Raw genomic sequence first — 12657 nt, forward strand, 5'->3', positions numbered from 1 at the left:
TGGCTGTGAGAAGAAAACCTAGGGGGAAAAAAAGATAAAAGGGGCCAGCCCAATGCCTGGGGCTGGATACTCCCCATGCTTTCTAATGGCTTCTGTGATCTTCTTTGCCTCCTGTTCCACCAACTACCCGTGGAGCACCACTTGTAAGTACCCCCTTCCATTTTTCTTTTGTCTCTCAAGCCCCTGACATCACCGCCAGAAAAGGAGGCGAAGGCTGAGGTGCGGGGCTCAGCCTTTGGAGGGGACTCCACTGGGCCGGCAACGTTGCCCCATAAACAGTGTTTTCTCATTGCCTGAATGAGTGTGGCTTGGCTCTTCCTGGGTGCCGAGTATGTGCTGTAACAGCTGGACTGCATATTGTTCACGCTAAACGAGAGGTGGTGCAAACAGGAGGTCAGGAGGTGCAGAGAGAAACAAAGTGCACAGGAGCCGCATCTTCTGAACACAGAGGCAGCCTGCCATTGCACCTCCCAGGGTGCAGGAACTTGTGGGCATTCTGTGTCTCTCCTGCCGCCAGAGAAGACAGCCACCTCGTCCCTGATGACAAGTCTCCCGTGATCTCGGGGCAGATCTCATGAGATCCATGGCCAAACTTGGAAAGATCTTTTCCAACCTCCTGGGAACTTGGCAGGAGCGGGAACTAGGTAGCCTAACCTCTTTTGTGCAGGATAAAGAAGTCGACTTGTGCTCTGCCTGGGTCGGGGACACCTTGGAAAACCTGTGGTCCCACAGAAGACCCTGCCATGTCACCAGCATCAAGACACGAGGGGTCGTGTTCATATTTCCTGTCTCAGCATCCTAGATGTGGTGGGTGAAACACCTGGCCACAGAAACAGGGGCTGCTGGACCAGATTGGCCCGTTATTCCCAGTAAACTAGAGGTGCAAGAGACAGCAGAGGAGGAGGAGTGGGGTGAAGAACAGTGCCCAGAAATGGACTCCTGGGAACACTTAAAAAGTATCCCTGAGCGTTGTCCTAGGCCATGGACACTTAGCGCAGTCTGTGTCTGTCCTGACTCAAAAAGATGTAGCCATTCTGCTTGGTTTACAAATCTTGTGAGATCCCCAGGCCAAATCTCATGAGATGTCAGGCCAAATATAGCCAGAAGGGGGGAGGCACGACAACTCCTTACTGTAGTCACCTTTGTGCACCTTTGTGCTACCAACACACCTTTGTGCTACCAACACCCAGGGTCCCACAAACCAACTAAGGCCACCACCAAAAGGATATGAGGTCCCTGGCTCATCCTTTCCAACTCACCCAGCGTTCCAAGAGCAGCCAGGGTAACAACCACCACTAAAATAGGGAACACTTGGCTTGGTGGCCCTTGCTTTCTGTGAAGCTAGAGGGGATTGAAACAGGAGGTGAGGAGGTGCGGGGGAAAGGAAAGTGCACAGCACCTGGCTCCCCCGGACACACAATAAGCCCTCTTGATTCTCCTGGGCTGTGGACACTTCAGGGTTCCAGAATCTCTGTGTTTCTTCTAATCTCAGAGCAAACAGCCAACTCTGTCCTGTTGACAGATATCATGAGTTCGAGGGGCAAATCTCATGATATCTCAGGTCAAATCTGTTCAGATCTGGGGCCACATCTCACAGGAAGTTGCTGCAGCCAGAACTTCCTCACCTAGACCGGTTTGTGCAGGGGAATTAGGGAGGACTGTAATATTCCTGGACGAGGGACACCTAGAAAAACATGGAGGCCCACAATAGCTCCCTCCATGTCACCAGCACCCAGACACAAGGGGGCTCCTTCCAACTTCCTCTCTCAGCATTCTCACTACCAAGAGATCATGACCATAGCAGAAAGAAAGAGTGGGGTGCTGAAGTGTAAGTGAACACAGATATATGTAATTCTACCCATTTAACTGGCTGGAGTTTCCATATTTACACTATACTTGCAGTCATGTAGTTTATGAGAGTTTTCGTACTTGAATACAATCAATCTTAAGAGGCACTTCATCGATTTCTCAAACACCAGTCGTTTACTTCCTACTGGCATATATCTTAATGTAATTTCTTTAAATGTTTTTTAATGGCTATTTATTTTTGAGAGAGAGGGAGACAAAGCATGAGTGGGGGAGGGGCAGAGAGAGAGGGAGACACAGAATCGGAAACAGGCTGTCAGCACAGAACCCGATGCGGGGCTTGAACCCACGAACCGTGAGATCATGTTCTGAGACGAAGGCGGACGCTCAACCCACTGGGCTACCCTGGCGCCCCGATACTCTCATATATCTTAATACAATATGTCTGTAAGCTCACTAATTATGATTTTTAACCTATTGTTTTTCTAAGTCTTCTGTTTAAAAGCCGATGATCCTTCACTTCTTAAGATATACAGAGATATTCGTAAAACGTCATATTCATACATATGTAGACATCACACATAAACACACACATAGATGTTTACTCTTCTAATTTCCTTCATACAGTGTGTCCCGGAGGGAGAAAATTTTCCTTCAGCTCAGGAATTACCTTCGTATGTTTTGTGGTGCATATCTAGGGTTGCATTTTCTGTGTTTTGTGGGACATAGTTTCTCACAGATCATTACTTAAAACTTCCTTGCCTTTAAAACCAAGAATAAGTGAAAAGGTGGATATTTTAGGCACTCTAGACCAGGCTGATAACATGCTCCCATGTGCATTTCCTTGTCCTCTTTCCCCTTTATCGCCCCTTGTGCTGCTGGTTGTGCAACTACCTGATATCCTCGGGAGGGAGAAGGGACAAAATGGAGGAACTCTGGGTTCCTCAATGACCACATGAAGGACTTTAGTCTCCAATCTAAACACACACCCAGCAACGTCAGGTGAGGAAATCTATGGGGACATGTTTGTGAAATGTGGCTGGTTCTCTGGTAATTCAGCATAACCTAATATACGTACAAAATGTTAACCTGCAAGATAACTTAGAAATCAGTGTAGTTCCATTAAAATTGGCTGTTTCAGTCAGTAGGGCATGAGACTCTTGATCTTGGAGTGTGATTTCACGCCCCAAATTACGACTAGTGGACTGAACAGATATACGATAAAATAAGTATTGAAAAATGATCCAGGTAAATTAGGCTATAATGACTGAGCTGCTAAATGGTGGGATGGATCCCCTTACCACTTCAGTCAGCCACTGGAAATGAGCATCTGAGCAGTCACATAGTGCCAGTGTCGGTAAGACAGCCACGTCTTCCCTCTAGGAGTTCAAGGTCTAGCCAGGAAGATGGAAAGAACATGAAACAAAAATGGGAATGACATGAGCAAGGACTCCATAGAAAAATTCAAGGTACGGCAACTGGTCCCTGAGCTCCACCAGGGGAGGGTCTGACTAGGCTGTGCTGAGGCAACGTTAAGATTTCCTGCTGCAGTGCAAGAACGAGCCAGCCCTGCACAAGTCCGAGGGTATGTAGCCTGGCAGAAGGCACAGTGGTGCAGACACTCGGAGGCAGAGGTCGTTGTTTCAGAGGGGACGTGTGAAAGGAGACCAGGGAGACCGGAAAGAGCTGCGGAGGACAGCAGAGAGGGAGGGTGAGGAGGGCCAGGGCCTGGGGCAGGAGGACGTTGTCACTACTCTACTCTAGTGCTGTGGGACAATATTCCCCCACCCTTAGTGGCTTCCTCATAAAATTGCCACCTCACAGGCCCAGGGGACCAGGAATTCAGCAGGGCTCAGCTGGGGGCTCCTGCCACAGCATCTCAGGAGGTTGGGGCTGCTGTCATCACTGAGACAGAACCTGCTTCACTCAACCCCTGAGCCCACTTCAGGGTGGTGGCAGGATTCAGTCCATATCGAGTGCCTTAGTCCTTCCCTGTCTGTTGTTGTCTCTCAGGGCTAGGCTAGTGTAACTGTCTGTGTCACGACTCAACATGGGGGTTGGTCCCCACTGTGAGGAGCTGAAAGACAACACGGAGAGTGACAGTGAGCACGTGGCTGTGCCATGGACATTTTATCACCTAAACTTGTTTGGTCTGGGGTCAGGGTGCCATCTTCTTTGCAACAGAAATCAAACACTACGTCCATACCACACTCCAGGAAGGAAATCCCACAAGGATGTGTTGACAGGATGTGGGCATCCCAGGGAGCCACTGAGGGGAGGAGAAAGTGAAGACCATGCCAGGGTCAGTGCCATGCCCAGAATCACAGACTGGTAGAAAGTCAGAACCAGGCATGACCCCAACTCCATGTCCTCAAATGGGGTCCTGGACTTGACCCAGGATTTCGGAGGGGGTCTGGAAAAGGGTGTGTTACTGTCACTGGGTGCGGACATGGAGGTGGCGTGGGGGTGAGGCTGAAGAGGAGCGTCACAGAAGACATCCCAGCACGTTCTTCCCTGAGGAGGACCCCCAGGCCAGGGCAACCCACTGAGTGCCACCCTGTCCCCATTGTATGTACCCAGTGGAAAGGCAGGGAATGGCTCGTGGCACACTACTGACCAAGTCTACGTAAAAGAGAGTTCTGTCCTACTAGGCCCCAACTCCAATCCCTTCTGTAGGGATTGCTTTAGAAAGTAGAGAACCTAAGCTCCTAGGAAATGTTTGGCCATCCTTCCCTAGGTGGGGATGTGACCTTCTGGGACCCCAGAAAACAAGCACTGGTAAACACACATACACACACACACTCACGCACGTACGCACACCTGGAAGGACTGTGGGCTGGGATCAGAGGAGCAGCAGAATCAGAGGAGGTGAGAAGTTGAAGTCAATGTGGTTAGATAAATTTCCAACAGGTGACTCTGCTGCTCCAATTTCACAGATATCATCCCACATATGCCTGAGGACCTCCTGAGGAAGTACAGGCTAGAATGATCTCCATTGGGCAGAAAAGACACGGACCATCCCTGAGAAGCACAGTCGCGAATCTGGGACCAGAAAGAGGTAAGAAAGAAGAGTTCTGTCTCAACCCAGATAGGTCTCACAGCTGGGACCCTGGCTGCCCCCAGACCTTCCCAGGGGACTGTGGAGAGGGGTGCATTGGTGGAACTGTGTACCGATGTGACATTTCATGGAGAATGGGGGTGAGCAGTCAGCAAAGAGAGGACTATTTGCAAAGGTGTTATCCCAGGAGGGGACTCAGGAGGTGGATCCTAGGCAGTGACATCACTTTGCTCACAATAGGCCCCAGGAAAGCTTGGAACTCCCGTAACCTGGCACCCATGTTCTAGTAAGGTCCCATACCAGGCTCACTTGCCTACAGACACAGAGACTTTAGGATGTTCTCTTGTTGTTTTCCCAGGTACCGGGGCTCTGGATACCAGAAACCCCAGTGCGCAGGATTACTCAGATGTTGGAGAGGTTTCCTTAACCCACGCTGGCGATGCCTCAGGATGTTTTCCAGGAGGTCACATAAGGTAACACAGAGCTGCCTAGAGCAGGTCAGGACAGGCCAGGTCACAGCTCTGAGCCTTCCCTGGGCGCTCCCATCCCCTCATGTTCAGTTTCGGGGAAAGGGGGACGTGGGGGCCGGTCCTCCCCGGGACCGGAGCAGGTTGGATGGCAGTGGACCACCTGGTGGACCCATCATGGCCACGCACATGTCATGCTGGGAAGGAGGGAAAAGGGATCTCTGAGGTGCCTCTAACCTGTAACAGGTTGAATCCAAGCCCTCAAGCCACCTTGCTTCTCCTCCGTGGGGGAGGTGTGTGCACAGTGTGGTGTCATATCTGGAATGAATTCATATGGGCCTGAGGACAAGCGAAAGCAAGCAGACACGGCTTTGAGGACTCCTGCCTGCCTGCCTGCCTACGTGCCTGCCTGCTGGGCACTGTCTTTACAGAGCCACATGCCACAGATGGAGGAGAAGCTGAATGAGAGCCCCTGCTCTACTTCCCTGGAGGAAAGGAGGAAGCCCCATGCCATCAGCAGGAAGCAGCGCTGGCTCAGGGTGAGTGCAGGTACCAGGGAAACCCAACACCCAGGGCCCAGAGGCAATGCAAAGAATCCCAGGGCCCAGAAAACACACTGCTGCTCCCCTGGTAGCTCTCGGAGACTCCTGGTCCCAGATGAACCTGGAACCCCAACTGCTCCCCAAACATGCCCTCAGGCCCAGCCCCTGCCACGGCCAGACGCAACGTCACTCTCCACTTATTTGCAGGAATATCAGAAAAGAGGTGTGAGACCATTTCACGTCCCATTCTGTCTAGAATATATTGGCATTGTTGTACACGCTTCCCCGACGAACGTTCCCAGGAGTCTCGGTTCGCCCGACCATCTTTCCACACCTTCTCCACATCTGACACACGTTCGTGAGGAGCAGGGAGAGTTTTACCCAAAAGACATGGGGCTCATTGTATTATGTCTAATGCTCTGCACTTTGGTGGCCAAGCAACACGCCCCTGGGGCCCCTCCAGATCAGGAGCAAGGGCCTTATCACCTAGACAACATTCTGGAAATGTGACCACTCACCTCACCCATTCAGCCCTTCACAAATGTGGGATTGTGACAGGATTCCCTTCTCTTGCCATGTCACAGTGCTGCACTGAACGTCCTACATGTCCTATTATCCTGATCCAACCTCTGCCAGGTACTGTCCCTCTCTTCGGATCCCCAGAATGGACTGTGCTGTTAGAAATCACAGGGACACTGCTGTTAATGCAGGGACGTGCTGTGCATACTCATCTAACAATCTGACCTGAGATTCTTTTTCCTTCATGGTTTTTTAAAAAAAATATATGAAATTTATTGCCAAATTGGTTTCCATACAACACCCAGTGCTCATCCCAACGCGTGCCCTCCTCAGTACCCATCACCCACGCTCCCCTCCCTCCCACCCCCCATCAGCTCTCAGTTTGTTCTCATTTTTTAGGAGTGTCTTATGCTTTGGCTCTCTCCCACTCTAAGCTTTTTTTTTTTCTTCCCCTCCCCCATGGGTTCCTGTTAAGTTTCCCAGGATCCACAAAAGAGTGGACACATATGGTATCTGTCTTTCCTTGTATGGCTTATTTCACGTAGCATAACCCTCTCCAATTCCATCCACGTTGCTACAAAGGGCCATATTTCATTCTTTCTCATTTCCATGCAGTACTCCATCGTGTATATAAGCCACACTTTCTTTATCCATTTATCAGTTGATGGACATTTAGGCTCTTTCCATAATTTGGCTATTGTTGAGAGTGCTGCTGAGAGGCCTGAGAAAATTAAAACTTAAAAGCTTAAGTTATGGGAAACTGAAACCTAACCAAGCTTAACCAGCTTGTTCCGCTTCTGTACAATTGCTTGGCGCGCCCATGTATTCCTGATCAATCATTGTTGCCTGGCACATCCGTGTATTCCTGATCAATCATTGTGATACCCGTACCCCCGGTTGTGGTCTGACCTAAAGGCAGGAACCAATCAAATACTGTTAAGTGTCCAACTTTAAACACCAACCAATCGCAGCTCTGTAACTGTGGAAAATTCCTGATTTCCCCATGACTTGTTTGTACCTGTCTATAAAAGGGGTGTAAAAACCTCTCTCAGGGCCTCTTGGCGTCACCGGCAACGGGGGCGCAGAGGTCCAGGTTCGAACCTGCAATAAATGACCCTTGCTGCTTAGCTTTGACTCTGGACTCTGGTGGTTCGTTTTTGGGGGTCTCTTAGACTCTGGGCGTTTCACTGCTATAAACATTGGGGTACAAGTGCCCCTCTGCATCAGCACTCCTGTATCCCTTGGGTAAATTCCTAGCAGTGCTACTGCTGGGTCATAGGGTAGGTCTATTTTTAATTGTTTGGAACCTCCACACTGCTTTCCAGAGCGGCTGCACCAATTTGCATTCCCACCAACAGTGCAAGAGGGTTCCCGTTTCTCCACATCCTCTCCAGCATCTATAGTCTCCTGATTTCTTCATTTTGGCCACTCTGACTGGCGTGACGTGATAGCTGAGTGTGGTTTTGATTTGTATTTCCCTGATGGGGAGCGACGTTGAGCACCTTTTCATGTGCCTGTTGGCCATCCGGATGTCTTCTTTAGAGAAGTGTCCATTCATGTTTTCTGCCCACTTCTTCAGTGGATTGTTTGTTTTTCAGGTGTGGAGTTTCGGGAGCTCTTTATAGATTTTGGATACTAGCCCTTTGTCCGATATGTCCTTTGCAAATATCTTTTCCCAATCCATTGGTTGCCTTTGAGTTTTGTTGGTTGTTTCCTTTGCTGTGCAGAAGCTTTTTATCTTCATGAGGTCCCAATAGTTCATTTTTGCTTTTAATTCCCTTTCCTTTAGGGATATCTGATCAGAGATCCTAATGTGTTCAGCCATTTCCCACCTCAAAATCTCGTGTAAATGCCAAGATCCTTCTTCAGACTCTGGGCACCCAGGTCTCATCTTGCCACAAGTCACTGACGGCTTGGAGGTTTGGTCTGCATTCTGGACCCCAAGCCTCCTGACATCCATGGTGCTGTGTCTGACTCTGTGTCCCTCTTGTGTTCTACCTCAGGGTACGAACATCTCACCCATGCCCGACAATGAGAACTGTGTGGAGTGGACCATCGAAGGAGGCTGGATGCTACTGGAACAGCGAGTGGAGCACCTGGTACCTGCTTTCCTGGGTAGAGACCCCTCCTACCTCTTCACATTCTTGAGCACGTACAGAGCTTTTGCTACCACCCCGCAGGTCCTGGAAATACTGTTTATGAGGTGAGCACCCTGCCCTTCACAGCCCAGTGTGATTCAGCCCCTGAAAGCTCTGAGTCTCAGGAAAGTCACCAAACGTCCTGGAGTCTCACTTTGTTCCTCTGATCCCAGTGGAAAAACTCCAGGTCCTCAGTGGGGGCACTGAAGGGAAAGTCACCCTGGCCTGTGGAAAGCTCTGCTGGCACGGCTGCATCTCTGCTGGGTCATCTTTGTCCTCTTCCCCATGATCAACTTTCTGCCTCATCCCTCACCGTCGCCAGGTGTTGAGTTGGGCTGTTTTCCCATTGGAAAAGGAGACTGGAGGCTCTATCTGTGTGTCTGAGTCCTGGCTCAAACCAGTCAAGGATGCCCAGGATGAGCAGGACGCCCAGACCCACACCAATATGTGTGATGGAGCTGACTGGGGCCCTATCATACTTCAAACACGCAGCAAGCCCCACTAGGTGCAGGCACTTCTGTAGGAGCTGACTGGGATCCAATGCACAGAGCCGACAGTACCCTCCCCTCCAGAGGTGCATTCTAGTCAGCAGTGACTCTGGATAGGACAAGACGTAGCATCCACAGGACAGCTCGTATGATGTCCTTCTGGCCTCCTCCAGATACGGATGCTTGCATTCAGAGGCTGAGGAGGATGGCGGACCCCGGGAGCAGGAGAAACTGTGAGTAGGCTGAGCTCATGCTGGAGGGCCTTCCTTCTCCAAGAAGGCAGTGCTGAGACCGTGCGTGGGAGGGGCTGCAACACCCAGCATCCCACACGTCTGAGAGTCCTGTGAGAGGGCAAAGTTCTGAGGGCTTTCTCTTGGAAGCAAGGAAAGGGGTTCTGTCCTCTCTGGTAGAGGATGGGCTTTGGGCACAGGGAGGCAGCAGAGGGCGCCAGAGGACCGCGTCAGCCCCTTAGAGAGTCCAACCCCATCCCTTCCCACTCACAGCCTTGCCTCCACCCCCATCAGGGGACCCAGAATAACGGTTTTGGGGAGCATCACGCTCACCACCTTGGGGAACGTCCACAGTGCATGCTTAGCAAGGGTACAGGAGACACAGTGAGGGCTCAAGGAGCACATATCACCCACACGATGGGAGAACAGTGTCAGCGGGAGGACACCCACATGTGCACTGAGGGCATGAGGCAGCACAGAGGCACAGGTCGTCACATTGAAGGCATCAGGAGGGTCCCAGCAAGCCCAGGTAAGAGACAGAGTCCCCTTGTCCCGTATTTGCGCAGATTTTCATGGAGCGCTAGGGTATGCAGTGAAGGCACTGACTCACCCCGACACCACCCCTCCACTCACGCACGGACTTGAATTCCGGTGGAAGGTTGGCTCGGGACACAGCGAGGAGTCTGGCTGGCTTCCCCAAGAAGGACAGAGACGACCACATCATTGGTTAAGGGGTTCCCGTCAAACAGAATCTTAACGGTCCCTCTTCAGTGACCAGGTCTCTCATAGGCGGGACTGCCAAATCACAGGTGGACAACGTATAGAACCACCCTCTGGACATCCAGGAGCAGGAGGCATAGAGACCAGGTCCCACAGGCCTGTCCTGAGACATCAGTGGGAGGAACACCCCATGGTGATTATTCTGGCTACTTTTGTATCCCCAGGGCCATCTCCTCCATCCTGGGCACCTGGCTGGATCACTACCCCGAGGACTTTTTCCAACCTCCAGACTTCACCAGCTTGAAGCTGCTGCGGACGTATGTAAGGATCCACATGCCGGGCTCCGAGCTGCAGCGCCACACCCGCCTTCTCTACTCATGGCGGAAACACCGTGAGCCCAATGAGCCAGAGTCTCTGGGCGAGGAGGACTCTGGGTGGGAGATGTGGGCATGTGGAGGGGACGGGGTATGCCAGAGAGAACGTGTTTCCTAGACTGCAGGTGGGCCAGGCGTAGGGACTAGTCTCCGATCACTGTTCCATTAGCCTGCCGTCTGGGAGATTTCCTCCTGGTGGGTCCTTTGACTCAGATGACAATGTCTGCGGGAGAGGTTTCCTGCCATGGAATGGCAATCCCGGTGATGACACTTTCTATTCTTGAAGCTTTGGCAGCAGCTCTAGAGCCACATCCACACGTCCCTCGGGAGCGAGCCCCCGCTATCCCTGTGGTGCCCACTGCAGCCTCGCAGCCCAGGCTGCCTGAAGCCACCAGTTCTCCTGGAGCTCAGCGCGTACGAGAATCGGAGACCCTCACTACAGCGTCCCCACCAGGGCAGGAGGTACTCCCAGCTCTGGCTGACAGACAGGAGCTGGAAGAGCCACCCGCCCCTTTGGTGGCCCCAGAGCATGAGCAGCCCTCAGCCCCAGCCGGCGGGGTCACGGAAGGGCTGGAGCAACCACCTGCTGCAGCTGAGCAACCAGCCTCAGCTCCCCAACAGCGGCTCATGTCGGCCACAGCCCCAAAGGATGAATCCCCTGACCTTGTCATGGCGTTCGTTGTCATTTTAGTAGTGGGTATAGAGGTATTTAGTGTCCTTATGTACTACTGGTTTATACATAAAACATAAACTAAGTTCCAAAAAATTTACTCTCATCCTTTGAAATTACAACTTCAAGTGTCAGTACGTACATTCACAGGATTTTATACCCGTGACCACTATGTACTCCTAGAACATTTCCATCACAGAGACACGTGGACTACTAATCACCCACGGCTCATTCCCTCACCCCAGTCTCTGCAACCAGCGATCTCGGTTTCTGCTGCTTTAGCTCCTCTGGGACTTCCATGTGTGTGCAAACACACAACATGGCCTGTTGTGTCTGGCTACATGACAGGAGACTGATTAATAATTGCTTAAATATTCAATGGCACTAATATTTTTTATGACAGAGGAATAGTCCTCAAAGAACAAAGATTAGGTGAAGCCCCCACTTGAAATATCTTCATTATCTGGAATGGGGACCCTCTGAGGTTTGACACCAGAGCAGAAGCCAGAAGAGAAATGTCTGGACCAGAGCGAATACCTGGAAAATCTTTCATTTTCCTGGACTGGCCATGGTGATATTGGTCTAACGTGCATATTATAAAAATACCCAAATGAAACCGTCAATATGCCATTTATGCTAATCTATTAGGCAATAAAGTATAAAGTTCTCAAGGTTTCCTACAGGTGACATGTATTCAGTAAAAGGAAGATTTAAATAATGAGGACAGGCACCAGGGTGGCTCAATGGGCGAGTTTCCGAGTCGAATTTGGCTCAGGTCATGATCTCATGGTTCTTGAGATCAAGTCCCAAGTCAGGCTCTGCAATGACAGCTTGAAGCCCTGGTCAGGATTCCCCTTCTTGCTCTTTCCAAAAAAATAAATAGGAAACAACAAATATATGCGGAAAAAAAAGTATATTCTTTGAAGACATAATGGCCCCCAACTCATGGTGTCATCTTCACAGTCCTTTGGCTTTGAGTGCAGCAGGTGTCTGTGTTTGTGTTCACGAGTGGTATGACAGGTTGGGCATCCATCTAGGACTATGGTCTTGTACTATGGGATGTCCCCACAGTGGACAGGCACAGTCCTGTCCCCTTCTGCATTCTCAGGGGCCACACATCATCCTTTACGTCTCCAGAAGCTGAATGACTGGGCCAATTCCAATATTTTGTCTGTCATCACTGTACACAAGGGTACATGTGTAACGAAACTCTCCCTTTCTGTAGGCGTGTACACCTAGCACAACTCTGGGGACATAATTTATAGGCATTTTTCGGGCGCTGCCTCCAGTTTCCAATATCTGCAGGCTCTTTATTCTGTTGGGGTCTTCTGTGAAAAGCAGGGACCCCTGGGACTGATGGATCCCTGAAGAATCAGGGGGACAAGCCAGCACTGTGGCAATCAGGGTACCTAGGGGTGACCCATGGGGCAGGAAAGAAACCACACTCCCTCATTCTGACCTCCTGCACAGCATCCCTGCCGCATGCCCTGGAACACACTCATCCAGGTCCCATCCCATGACAAACCCCAGCTGCCTGTGCACCTCCTGTTCCATAGCTCTGCTTCTCAGTAGAGCAGCCAGTCCCTGCTTTCAGGCCAGGGGAGGATGCAGGCTGGGCCACTGCTGTCTGCTTGCTGGCCCTTCT

General features: G+C 51.0%; 1 protein-coding gene across 5 annotated transcripts; it reads left to right on the plus strand.

Moving 5' to 3' along the window:
- Positions 1 to 3616: 3616 nt before the first annotated feature.
- On the plus strand, positions 3617 to 11683 carry LOC131509612 (ral guanine nucleotide dissociation stimulator-like). Of its 5 annotated transcripts, XM_058725500.1 has the most exons (7): positions 3617 to 4864; positions 5223 to 5337; positions 5763 to 5870; positions 8396 to 8595; positions 9192 to 9251; positions 10193 to 10359; positions 10629 to 11683. In XM_058725500.1, exons 2-7 carry the CDS (start codon positions 5314 to 5316, stop codon positions 11090 to 11092), a joined length of 1023 nt encoding a protein of 340 aa, XP_058581483.1. In that variant the 5' UTR covers positions 3617 to 4864; positions 5223 to 5313; the 3' UTR covers positions 11093 to 11683. The 5 variants fall into 5 exon arrangements, with proteins under 5 accessions (XP_058581483.1, XP_058581481.1, XP_058581480.1 ...); XM_058725497.1 differs by lacking the exon at positions 3617 to 4864 and having other exon boundaries at positions 4973 to 5337; XM_058725498.1 differs by lacking the exons at positions 3617 to 4864; positions 9192 to 9251 and having other exon boundaries at positions 4968 to 5337.
- Positions 11684 to 12657: the final 974 nt, after the last annotated feature.

The sequence above is a fragment of the Neofelis nebulosa genome, chromosome 4 (assembly GCF_028018385.1).
Source record: "Neofelis nebulosa isolate mNeoNeb1 chromosome 4, mNeoNeb1.pri, whole genome shotgun sequence".
Taxonomy (NCBI): domain Eukaryota; kingdom Metazoa; phylum Chordata; class Mammalia; order Carnivora; family Felidae; genus Neofelis; species Neofelis nebulosa.

Excerpts from the sequence above, each read along its gene's own strand:
- LOC131509612 (XM_058725497.1), top strand. The coding sequence starts at position 5,200 with ATGTTCTCTTGTTGTTTTCCCAGGTACCGGGGCTCTGGATACCAGAAA. Across the intron at positions 9,252-10,192 it reads CCCCGGGAGCAGGAGAAACT|GGCCATCTCCTCCATCCTGG; the intron begins GTGAGTAGGCTG and ends TTGTATCCCCAG. Across the intron at positions 10,360-10,628 it reads CTACTCATGGCGGAAACACC|CTTTGGCAGCAGCTCTAGAG; the intron begins GTGAGCCCAATG and ends CTATTCTTGAAG.